Source organism: Parasteatoda tepidariorum, chromosome 10 (genome assembly GCF_043381705.1).
Source record: "Parasteatoda tepidariorum isolate YZ-2023 chromosome 10, CAS_Ptep_4.0, whole genome shotgun sequence".
Classification (NCBI taxonomy): domain Eukaryota; kingdom Metazoa; phylum Arthropoda; class Arachnida; order Araneae; family Theridiidae; genus Parasteatoda; species Parasteatoda tepidariorum.
The window spans coordinates 59,185,903-59,199,144 of NC_092213.1; the positions used below are offsets into that span (position 1 = coordinate 59,185,903).

The 13,242-nt window shown below is 27.0% G+C and overlaps 1 protein-coding gene across 2 annotated transcripts in view; it reads right to left on the reverse strand.

The window, feature by feature from the left end:
• LOC107443099 (tRNA pseudouridine synthase A) overlaps nt 1-13,168 on the reverse strand; it is a 14,320-nt gene extending 1,152 nt beyond the window's left edge. The window contains exons 1-7 of one of the 2 annotated variants that reach the window (XM_043046397.2): nt 12,883-13,157; nt 9,841-9,895; nt 6,329-6,522; nt 3,627-3,800; nt 1,721-1,955; nt 788-950; nt 14-93 (exon numbers count right to left, since the gene is read on the reverse strand). In XM_043046397.2, coding sequence (XP_042902331.1) covers nt 89-93; nt 788-950; nt 1,721-1,955; nt 3,627-3,800; nt 6,329-6,522; nt 9,841-9,895; nt 12,883-12,929 — 873 coding nt within the window. In that variant the 5' untranslated portion in view covers nt 12,930-13,157 and the 3' untranslated portion in view covers nt 14-88. Of the gene's footprint in view, nt 1-13; nt 94-787; nt 951-1,720; nt 1,956-3,626; nt 3,801-6,328; nt 6,523-9,840; nt 9,896-12,882 lie in introns of those variants that run through there. The other variant, XM_016056857.3, reaches the window with a different exon arrangement.
• Between the last annotated feature and the right edge of the window lie 74 nt (nt 13,169-13,242).

The following is a 13,242-nucleotide window of genomic DNA, read 5'->3' on the forward strand; positions in this document are numbered from 1 at the left end:
TTTGATGACCTAAAAAATGTGGAGCGAATACGGCCATGAGACGCATTGAGCTTTCTGTTGTGGTGTCCACATCCTCACTTAAAACTTTTCAGCCTATTGAAAAAAAACTTTATTAGTTGCAGTAATACATGCAAAAGACAGAATAAAAATATCTTGTTTATGTTCGAAGTTATGAATTTTTGAAGTTGTAAAGATAATTTTGGAACACCCTGTATAAATGCATGGTATTCATATGATTGTGTGTTTAAGTTAAGGAAACTTATTTTAGGAAAAAGTAAAAATTGGTAGTTATGCAATAACGAATTCACCAATGATATATCATTAAATTTTTTGAGTTATAACTAGTCATCTTTGAAAACATTTGCAGAGTGAAAAATAATTTATTCATAAAATAAAGACTAAGTATGAAGAGTTCATAAAATAGAACATATTTCAGCATTTTCTATGACATACTACTTTTTTGAAAGAAAATTGGTTCAAAAATAGAAAAGTATAAGAAATAAACAGTTTGTGAAGGACAAATTTCCACATGGGATGTTAATGAATTGTTTCTATAAAAGGACTATATGAAAAATTGATACAATTATGTAAATTTGTATTTTAAGAGTTGACAAAATCAACTGCCAATTACAATATCACAACGAAATGGTAATATTCAAAAGATGAACTTTTAAGATTGAGAAATCCAAGTTAATGGTTTAAATTTTTTGTCGGAAATTGGTGTATTACTTCACGCTATATTTCATGATTTTACAGCTTAGTACTGATAATGATAGTGAGACTTTACCTTTTTTGTCATATTCTATGTGAGCTAGAAATAAACCTCCTGGTGGGGCTAATCGACAAAATTTCCATCTATCCGGATCTGGATTATCAAGCATTGATTTTACATCCGATAAAGATAAATAACCGAATCCGGCAGATAATGCTGTTCCAACCAGTTTTCTAACCTAGAGAGTCAGATAACCAGTTAGATATACATATAAATTCTATTAAATTAAAGCAAAATTTTTTTTTAATGAAAGCAATATTCTATTTTATTAAAGGCAGAATTTTGAAGCATTGACTTTTCTGACAAAGGCCACATCCTATTATATAATGCTGTTCTAACCAGTTTCAAATCTGGGGCAGTCATAAATACAACATGCAATCTTATTTTTCATTCTTACTATTAACATGTACATTCACTATTACATTTTAAATTTCTTATTATTAACATGCAAATCTTATTTCTTTATTAAAAAACAATGTCTTAAATGACTAACTCAAACATGATTTTCTTACAAAAATAACTATAATTTCATATAAAATTATGAGAATAATTCTTAGTGATAATTCTTCAGAAACGTTTAAAAATTACGAATAGTAAAATTTTTATTAAAACCTATAAGTGCTTCGGTGTCCCATTGATATGCCATCATCAGAAGAATAAATGGCAGAAATGGTATACCAGAAATGATTTAATCTGACAGATTACGTCCCACTAAAGATGGATATTTATATACAATTAAAGGTCGAACCTTCTTTAACTCAAACATGATAAATTAACATTGACATATATACTCTATCTGAAACCTTTATAAGTTTTTATATATATATATATAAACATTAAGAAGACATGACTTATTTTTAATGATAGTTATTTGAAATTTCAAAAATGAGTACAATATTAAAAATATGTAAACTTCTAGAAAATTAATTAAATGCTAAAGTAACTTACTTGGTGATACAGAAATGCTTTTGACTGAATGTAAAATTCCCACATGGATATATTAGCATAAAGAGGGTCTTTTATGAAACCATTATAAGTTGTTTGATAAAACTGACATTCATGAATTGTCCTTCGTGGATTTTTCCATGGCTCTCTAACTAAGTACTTAGTAAAAGTTGTAAAATCATGTTCACCACAGAAAAGATCTGTAACATTTTTAACGATACTTGTATTTAATGTAGAGCTGTAAGAATTGTGCATAATCATAATATATATATTTTAAATTGAAAAATAAAAGGAAAATAATTAACAAAAATTGAAGGATGTATCATTAAGGAAAGTAATACAATGTGTTAAATGATTATAATCATTCAGAGTATATAAAAAGCTAAGTAGGATGAAATAACTTCATTAAAAATTTAATGCAAAAATGAAACAAAGAAAGAATCTGTAATGTGATGTAATTAAGGCAAAAATATTTAAACAAATTTAAATAAAACTTGACAAAGTCACTAAAACTTTTATCATGGTCATTAAAGTACTAATAAATTGCAATTTATGTATTTATAGTTCTTTTCATAAGGATAAAAGTTAGGTATATAAGGAAAGATAAAAACAATTGCATGCTTACAGGCATCTCACACCCCATTAATTAGGTGAAAGGCATTGACAAGCACACAATATTTAAAATTTTTTTAATATCGTGCGTTAATATGGGAAAAAATATTTAATAAAAAAATAAGAGCACAAAAATATTGTATAAAATATAATATTTTTGTGCTCTTTAACGTTGTCTACCTTAGTTCGTATTTTAGCACAAAGGTCGCCCACTTGTGTATTTAAGAAAAATATCATTGATGAATATATTGATCCCTTTGAAAAGAAATGAAATTTTGAAAGGTTATGATAGTGCAGGAAACTACAATTTCTAATTGACGGTGCAATATACACTTTAAATTCTTAATAATGGTAAGTATTCTTATAGTAGAAGCTAATATATCAAAATCTTATAGAGTAAGCTAATATATCAAAATCTTTTTAACTACAGACTATGCTGGGGGGCGCTCCTAGGTTAAGAATAAGTGTTCCTGTCAGTCTTTCTTCATTCATAGAGAATTCAAGATTATTGAGCGGTAACATCAAAAGGAATGGTTTGAATTGCTTTTTCGAAACTTTTCTTATAAATTAACATGTAGTCAATGGAGAAATATTTACTTTGAAAGTACAAGAATGTCGAAAACCTGCTTTTGGAGTGATTTTTATGGGAAATAAAAAAACGGCAACAAAATTTTAGTTGTTGTATTGGTTCAGTTCGATAGTTCAAATAACATTGCGTTTAAGAAACAGCAAACGAGACTTTGTGTAGTGGTAATTATAATGGGACAGTCATACTCATGAGAGACATAGATTGTATTTCCCACATAAAAACTGAATAACAAAACAATATTTTATATATTTTTAAAAAAATACTTTAACTAAATAAGAAAGAACATTCATATTACAAGGTATATTTAAAGTAAACGTCTCAAGAGAGTTTAAGACTTCACGTAAAAAGAAGTACTTAAAATATTCAAGGAAAAAATGCTTAATAAGCTTATTGTTGTCTTTGAATCTATATAGATATCTATAGTATAGTAAGCATATTAGTTTTTGAAACTACTGAATGCATAAAAAATGTCACAAAACTTTCTTTATTAATATTCATAAGGCAAATTATTTTTGATAATTTTTTTATGCATACTATTAAAAAGCATATTTAAAAATTTTCAATGTGGCGAAAATTAAAACAAAAAAAAAGCACTAATCGCAAAATTATTTAACTTTAAATTTCAACACAGTTTTCAGCTTTTTTTAATTACATTAAAGATAATTCAATAATGCAGAAAATTATAAGAAAACAGAATAAATAACTTACGAAACTAAATGGCATCGATTTATTTCAGCTGTAGGTAAATAACCTTGATGAGAAAGAGAATTTATTGGTATTTTAAGTCCGTGCTTCAAAATAGCAAGACGATAATAATAACTTCTCCATTTTGCATGATATCTACAATGAAATGTTTCTGGCACAATACTAGAGTTAGTGACACTAAAAAGAAAAAAAAATTCTTTTATTTAAACTTTGTAAATAAATCAAACAATTAAAACATAGTATTATTTATTTAAATAATTAATCAGAAAATTTATAATGAACTTATGAGTAAAAGGTAGTAAATTAATGTGAATAATAAAAAGTTTCATGTATTCAATTCAATAGCAAAATTATTTAGTTAATTTAGCAGCCTAATATCAGGGCTGATTGTGCTCCGTAAAAAATCCGGATTTCCAGATTTTTCATTAACAGTGATCCGGAAGTTTCCGGAGATCGAAGGTCCAGACGTTTAAAAAAATCATTTATCACAGAAGTATCCGGAAATCAAATTTTTAAAGGTGGAACTTAAAAACACAGTTTATTTTATTTGTTTGTAAGGGAGAGCCAGAGAAATACTTTATAAGCTTATATTCATAATTAATATTCATTTTTTATCAGTAAATAGTTGTTATAATCATAAACTCAAAAAAGAAAGAGATATTCGTAAATTTTAATTACTTCTCCAGGTCATCATAGGTATGTGTAAATGATATAGGAATGTGAAAAAATTTAAATATATTTTAAATAAACCAAGAAATATTGAGAAAAAGGAAGAAAAAAAACTTGTTTAAATTTTTTTCTAATTTTTCAATTCAAAATTTTTTTTTTTTTTTTTTTAACTCAGGAAATTTTCTGGAATTTTGACTTGGGCTCACAATCACCCCAATAATATACAGGGTGCTCAATAATGACAATAGTAGTAAAAATTTTTAATATCATAAAAAAATGTACGTGAAAAAAAATACTATGCATATTAATGGTCTCAAACCAATATTTAAAAAAGAAAAAAAATTATATCGAACTTAAACAAATCGTTATCAGATTTGCTTAGAGAAAAGGAAGGAATAAAATAATCAAAACAAGTCCCTTATAGCTTCAGTTTCAAATACACTAGTTGAATATTTTAATCCCTTTTTTCTGATTAAACTTGATCAATAAAGCATTCATAAGATTAAATTAAACACATCTTATCTAAATCTTATAAGATTTTCTTCTCACTGATAAAGTAGTTTCTTATAATAATAGAAGGCATGAAATTTAATTTTTTGCGTGCATAATCAAACTTTATGTATGTTTTTATACTATAACAATAAATTGAATTAAGCATATTTAATATTATTGCAATTTATCATGAAAAAATAAACTGTAAATTTTTTATATTATTTATAATTATTTCAAGATTTAAAAATGTAATTTTAAATATCAAAAAATCTTTCCATGCACAAAAGTTTACAAAATATAAAATTTTTGTCCCTTTAAGTACTAGAAAGGAATGTATTAAACCTCATTCTTGCTCTATTTCATCAAAATTATAAATCTGAGAAGAGCGCTACTTGTTTAAAAATAAATCCAATTGACAATAACAGCAGCAAAAACATTTAAACAGTTATAAAGATCTGAAAACATAATCAATGGCCCTTAGCGGCTGAAATTAACAAAATATTATTCATACTATTAGAGGAAAAACCAGCCTCACACTTTGACCTTTTATTGTCTACTCTCTTACCTCTTTAATTATTTAATAGATGTAAGACCAACTTGTTTTCTTACCGTGAGCTGATTACTGAAATAACATTACTAATGGTCAAACTCGTAAACTGTAAATGCACACGTATGTAAAAGTTTAGAAACAAATTTTAAAACATTTAAAATAAAAATTTCAAAAACACATAAATATTATTTTTGAAGAAACTATTTCCTTTTATTTCAACTCACTTTTTAAATTTAAATTTCTCACACTTTTCTAAATTTTTTGTTCTTTTTGGAATTATGTTAATGTAATTAACAGTGTTTTGTGCAAAAATATTATTGTCCTGAAATTTAGCGTATCAACACTATTACACTTTGTTGCACAGTAGTTTATAATCCAGTATCTGTATCTGCAGAAAGCTTTTGACTTAATACAGTGTCAATGGTATTTTTAATTAAATAATTACATTACTTAATTAAAAAATTACATGAATAAATGTACTAGAAAATTATGAAAAATATATTATAAAATTTTTATTTAATATTTTAGTTATTTAACTTAATTGAATATTTAAAAAGACATATTACTATGGGTGAGATGCATTTAATGACATATACAATTTATCTTTTATATTGATAAAAATGAAATAGAGCAGCAAAGAATTAGTTACAAACAGTATAGAGGTTATCATTTACAGAAAAGTATGACTAAAACAACAAGTATTACAATAATTTAATGAGAGGATAATTTTCCATTAGTAAACCATCAAGTTAAAAAATATTTCAAATTTTAATTTAAATATTCCAGCAATACTATTATTTACTATTTTAAAGAAGAAATGAAATTAAAGTATAACAATTAAAAACATTAACAGCAAATTCACTGCAAGAAATTCAAAGGAGTCCAAATGATAAAAGCAATTTTATCAGTAATGTAACTAAACACAAATACCCATTATTACTTTCATTAATGTTAAAGTACTTCATATAACTTTACTGTAAAAAAAACTACTCACGCAATTTCATGATCATTTTCTGTAAAATATGAATTCATTTTGATCCTTATTTGATGAGGTTGATAAATTTCACCAGGCACTTTATGTTCTAAGTCAACATGGAATGCATTCATTAGAGCATGCACTCCTTTGTCAGTTCTGCTAGCAAAATGAGTGTTTGGAATATTTCTAGGTTTCAAAGTCAACAATGCGCTCTAAAACAAAAAAAGTAGTTCTATAAATTAAATATAGATAATCAACAGTAAAAAATATATGGGCTAATAGAATGTCATACTAAATTAATTATTAGTTAATATGTAGTTTTTGGTGCAAAAAAGCCAGAAATGTCAATATTGTACCTTGAATTTGGTTTAAATTATAGGAGTATTACTTTAGATACTAAATTGAGGCATAAAATTCAATGTTCTAGAGGTAAAAGAAACAATTATCATAAGGCTTATCATTGATTAGCACGTTTCTGATATTTTTTACGGTATATATTTATGAGCTGAATGCTTAGGAAATGGCTTCAAACAATTTAAACTTCAAACTATAGAGAAGACAGAACAGAACTACTTTAGTCTAAATTGAAATTATTTTTAACCAGATGGTTAAAAATTAGATATTAGATAATGTCCCCTGTTTAATAAGACGAAATAAATCTAAAGAACATTTGAGCAATTGTGTAACAATTGGTTTAAATTAATCTAATTGTTTATGAAAAATAAAAATAAAATTCAATTTTTTTCCTCCACACAGACAAAAAAAGTATCAATTGATATAAGAAGTTATATGGCATTTTCTATTTATTTATAAAAACTTAATCAGGGGTCTGTCCAGGCCAAATTTACTACCATTTAGAGGTACCTTCACAAATTCAACTTAAGGAAAAATGGTAGTTTCACAAAATACTTTTTCCTTGAATTTTGTGTTGATTTTTTAATGTAATATTTAATTTTCACAAATTATGTCTAAATTTTCACAAAATAGGTACCTCTCTGAAAAAACTAGACAGACCCCTGTTAATATTAGTACAAATATTAAATATTTATAAACATGGCAGACGAATATATGGTGTAAATTTGCAGTGCTATCTTCATAAATCCAAATTTGTCAGCGACCACAATACAGTTAGACAAAGATTATAGATTCTCTAATATTTGATTAGTTCAGTTTAAATTGTGAAATTGCTTAGGGACTGAAAAATGGAAAAAGTTTCTATTATGTTTAAATATTTCAATAAAAAGAAGAAAAAAAGAGACATTCCTGACATTTTGGAATTTTTAGTTAAATGAAATTGCTATGATAATTGTGATAAGGTTCATATTTTACAATTTAATATGAATCATGAATATATTTTATATAATACTTGTGAATGTTTGCTAATATTTTATACGTAAAAATTTTGTTACTTACAAAAGACAGGCTAAATTTTACAGTAAATACATAAGGAAATGTGTTATTAATGGAATGTGTATATTGTAGATATTGTTTGTTCAAGATATGTTCATTCATAATGATTATTAATTAATTTTAATAAGCATTTCTGTATGTTCAGTAAAATCTTAAATTATACACTTGGAATGTTTAGAAAACAAATGTTTAAATTTCGTTTTTATTCATTTCAAAAGCTAAAAAGTATATTAAAGATAAAATTTTATAATTTTGTGTACAGTGGGCAAAATAAAAAACAGACCACCCTATGCTACATTTGGTAAAGCTACTTTTAATGAATGAACAATTCAAAATTGGTTTAAAAAACTTGAAGATGGGGATGAAAGTCTGGATATTGAACCAAGTGGAAGATCAGAGTCAAAATTTGATGACACTCCATTGAGAGTGCTTATAGAATCTAAATCTCGTATTACTATTCAAGATATTGCACAAGAATTAGGAGTTATTACAGCAACAGTATTATGCCACTCCTCAACCATTAACAAAGTTGAAAAGTTGATAAAAAAATGTTGCAAAAAATGTAGCAAAAAGGAAAAAAAAATAATACATCATTTTGAAATCAGCAGTTCTTTGATTCTAAGACATAAAAGAGAACTATTTTTGAATAGAATTTTCACCTATGATGAAAAATGGAATCTTTATGACAACAGGTGTCGTTCAGTGCAACGGTTAGATGCAGATGAAAGTCATAAAACAACACCAAAATCACTCCTAAAAAGGTAAAGATTACTATTTGGTGGTCTATGGTCAGAATAATTCATTATACATTTTCAAATGATGGCAAAACAATCACAGCACAGAAGTACCTTACAGAAATTGAAGTTGTGCTTCAAAAATTATGGCAAATGAAGATGGCACAGGTCAACCAAAAAGGACCCATTTTTCTTCCTAATGACAGACAACCACAAGTTTCCTTGATCATCGTAAACAAGTTGGCTGAATTAAAATATGAGGTTCATGATATCCATCGGACATATCCCCAGCTGATTATCACTTTTTTGAACATTTGGACAACTTTCAACTTTCTTTCCACATGTTCACTAATCTAGAGCAGATCAAAAATGACTATCAATCTAATTTTGACACCAGAAAGCCAAATTTTATGAAAGCGGTATCCTAAAACCTGCAACATGTTGAGAAAAATTTTATCGGTTGTGATGGTTTTTACTTAGATTAATAAAATAGTTTTGTTTTAAAAAAAAGTTATGCTTATTGAAATTTTCATTAAAAAATTTGGCATTTCATACGTAAGAATCTAATAGCTTACAGGTCTATCTGGAAGATTTATATGAGAATTCCTTTTTTTGCTCTGCATAGCTGAACTTTTTCTGTGATTATGTTATTACATTTTATTTTCAGGCATGTTGGTATGTATAATAAAAATATAGAGAGAACAAAACATTTTTTAAAAAGATTTTCAAGCAAATTTTGCCAAAATTGGATGGTGACTAAAGAGTTCAGACTAGTTACAAGTGCTTAGTGCTCACAGAAAGTTTTTTAATTGAGATTTTGTGTTCTTAGATAGTTTTTCATTTTATAAATCTGAAGAAAAATTATAACATAATAGTTATGAATATTTAATAAGAACTCATAACTATAAAAACTGTATATTAATTACTAAAAAAGCATTATTTCCTACATCAAAACAAGTTTTAAGCGCTTAAGTTGTGAGAATTTAAGTTAGTTTTATAATTACTATCCAATGAATGAAAAAAAATCAACCAAACTTTAATATCAAATGGGTAATAAAAAAATGCGATTGCTAAAATTGTGCTATTCTTGTTCAAAAATATTCAATATGAAGAATACTTATGTTGTAGGAAATCAACTCCACTGTATTATGAGAAATATATATATATCCCCGCCCACAGCACCATCTAGTAGACTGTCCATGAAAACAACAGCCAACCAATAAATATTAAATCTTTATAAAAACAAAATGCCCATTAAAATGAAATTTACAAATTCATAAGTAAAATGGAAAGCAACACAATCAGATTAAATGAAAAACAAAATAGTCATCAAGAAAGATTTTTAAAAATTTTGAAACTTAGCACAAAAATACTAATAAAAAGTACCTCTACAACATCTTGGATTGTATCATTTTGATTAACAGCTTGTTTTTGAATACCCCTAAAAAATAAATAAATCAAAATAAAATGACACACTTAGAAAAAACCAAAATAATGGTATTAAGTGATATCATTACATTAGGTGTGCACAAATCAAAATAAAATATCATTTCATTAGAGGTGCACAACTTGGGGTCCACGGGCCACAATTTATTGCTTCGCTTTTCTACTTGATTTTGAAAATCTAGTATTTTGACTACGATATTATTATGAGACAAGAGTTTCTAATCACTCATTTATGTAATAACTTTTTGACACACTTTTTTTTGCTGTTGCTGATTTCATCTTATTTCATCTATTGCTGTTGCTGATTTCATCTTATGCTGTTGCTTAAATCCAACTTATTTCTTTTTAGCATTTTCTGTGATGTATTTAAACATAGTTTAAAAAAATTCTGATTTTTATAACAACATGGGAACTTTTAAATCACCCATTTAAATAACTACTTATTGGGTGCACTTTACTTATTATGCTGATTTTATCATAAATTTAAGAAATTTTTTCGCAATTATTTTGATGCTTTTCAACATGATTTTGATGATACCGTTATGATGTTCACAAATTTCTAAGAAGGCATTTAAAATATTCCTTTTTGATAGTATTTCTTAGTAAATATAAGTAATTTTCTTGTCATTTTATCAGCAGTTCGCGCCATGCATTTGTATGTACAGGGGTCTGTCCAGACATTTTGTGAAAGGTCCAGTTTTCGTGAAATTGTCAAAAAATTTACTCACATTCTTTCAACCAGGGTCCGCTTTTATGAATTTGTGCAAATAGGGTCCGATTATTGCAAAAAACTTTTTAAAGGAGTTTTTAAATTGTAAATAGATACAAGATTATGCTCAGCACTGTAAAATTATAATTTAAAAAAAAATAATTTTTCAGAAATAAACAGCAATTGTTGCTTCTAAATTAGAGATGCAACATACAAATATTTGGTATTTAGCTTATACTGCTGAACGCAGAATATTCATTTCGGACGAATAAAGGAAGAAGCGTCTGCTGAAGACAAAACTTAATTCCTTTACATCCATCTTTCTTGTTTACTACCCTGGGAAGGGTTTATTCGATTAACAAAACAATATTGAAGATAAAAAAATTTGTGAAGGTTCCGATTAAAAGAAAAATCCGTCCCACGTCGATATCCACGGCAACGAGTTGGCTGACACTCTTGCAAAGAAGGGACTAGACCATCCAGTCCCCTCCACCTCAGAGCTTACATACCTTGAACTGTTTGCAAGGCAAAAGGCCCAGAACAAACAAAAGTGGCTGCTTCCACCTATTCACTACTGGTATAAAGCAAAAAGACCAGGACTCTCTTTATCTCTCCCTGGTGACAGGCGAACCAACACCTGCTTATCCCGACTGGCCAGTGGACACCTGAAATGTCTCACATTTTCTGCAAATCAAAAAGTCTTTCCTCTTTGCCCTAAATGCCAACAAAACCAGGCATCACCTGAGCACATCTTGAACTGTTTAGGGCTGGACTGGAATGACATTCATTCCTCTCCCATTCTGGTTTCGGATTTTCTGAATATCAACGGATTCATTGATCTGGTCTGACCCCGTCAGACCAGATGGGAATTAGCAACAACAACAGAAAAATCATTTTGTGAAGGGTCCGTTTTTAAGTTAAAATATTTTGTAAAGGTCCGTTTTTATGAAAAGATATTTTGTGAAGGGTCCGTCAACGGACCCAAATTTCTTCTAAACAGACTTCTGATGTAGTGTTTAGAATCCCAATATTTTAATGCAATGTTATTGCAATTTGAAAATTGGAGGAAAATGCAGATTTTTAAACTGCTCGCAGCTAGCAATTTTTGTAAAAAATTTTTTGAAGGTTAGGTAATTATTTTTTTTGGGGGGGGGGGAACGAAAGAGAAAGCGTTTCTAATTTAAAATTCATAAAAACTTTTAATAACTTAAGAAATAGAAATGATATTTGAAGTATAATACCAAAAAAATATTGAATTTTATATTGTATACTATAATGGCTTTGTTTTAATTTTGGTTTTTATTTACACTCCACAAATTTCCTTTAATTAAAATAAATATTTTCATACTTTCATACAGTGAGCATTAGTTATTATTTTTTTTGTCAGAATTTATGTATAAAAATTTTCAGAAAAAGAATAACTTTTTTTTTCATTTCGAGTGAATTATAATAATTATAAGTATTTAATCTAATGCAAAATTAAAGCAAATTTTTTTGATATAAAAATTTATTGCTTAGAACACTAACGTTTACATAAAAACTATCATATTTGCATCAACGTTACATAGAAACTATCATATTTGCACAGCTTTTCCTTAATAATCTGCTGTATGAGAGGCCCCTCACTGTAAAAGGTTGTGCACCCTTACATATTAATTAAAACTTTATCAATAATTGTTTGATCAAAACAATTTCATCAATTGTTTATAAAAGAGCTAAGATAAAAGGTGTTCATAAAATATTAAAACAACCGAATATCTTGAAAAATTCCCCTAATATATTTGGAATCTTCATATTTTTATCGCAGATTTGCATTCTCTAGAAAAAGGTGTGTCAAGAGTATACATATATGCCTAATATGCATTATTTTAGCAACAGTATGACATTGCCATTGACATGCTTTTTATTAAGCACAGTTATATAAATTTTTAGCACAGTTATGTAAGCTTGCTCGAAAACAAAATACGCGTATGATCTGTAGAATATCTTCACTCATTTGTATGCTTCTAAACAGACATTGTCAAACATTTTGCAATGGGGATTATATTAGACCTTCAAAGTGGTATCCTTCGTAAATTACAGTCTCTAAAAATCTTAAAAACATTAGAAGGAACATTATTATTAAATAGGCGAAAATTACATTAAAGAAAAATGTAATTTTATGAGCTCAACGGTACTAGCAATCTATCTTTAACGTAACTGAGCTTTTGAATTTGAATCCTGTTTATATTTTAAAGTGAATTTAATAATATAAAATGAAAAAAATTTCTTACTTATATTTAGTTCCAATATATCCCACACGGATGAGGTAACGGACCATATTTAAAAGCAATAATGATTCAAACAGAATTTTTATATTTAATTCATATTATTGCATGCCAAAATTCAAAATACGCAAACAGAAGTTCTAGTTTATTTTTCAAGAAAATTACTGAAACAAATTGATTTAACTACGTAGTTTAAATTTTTAATTAATTCCCATATTTTATTAATATCAAATTGACCTGCTTTCTCTATTCTCTAAAATCTAACCACATTGTTTACAAACAAATTAAAACTAGAAAATAAGTTACGGTTAACATAAAATTTAATCAATGGATATTAATTTTTAATATAATCAAATAAAGATGAGC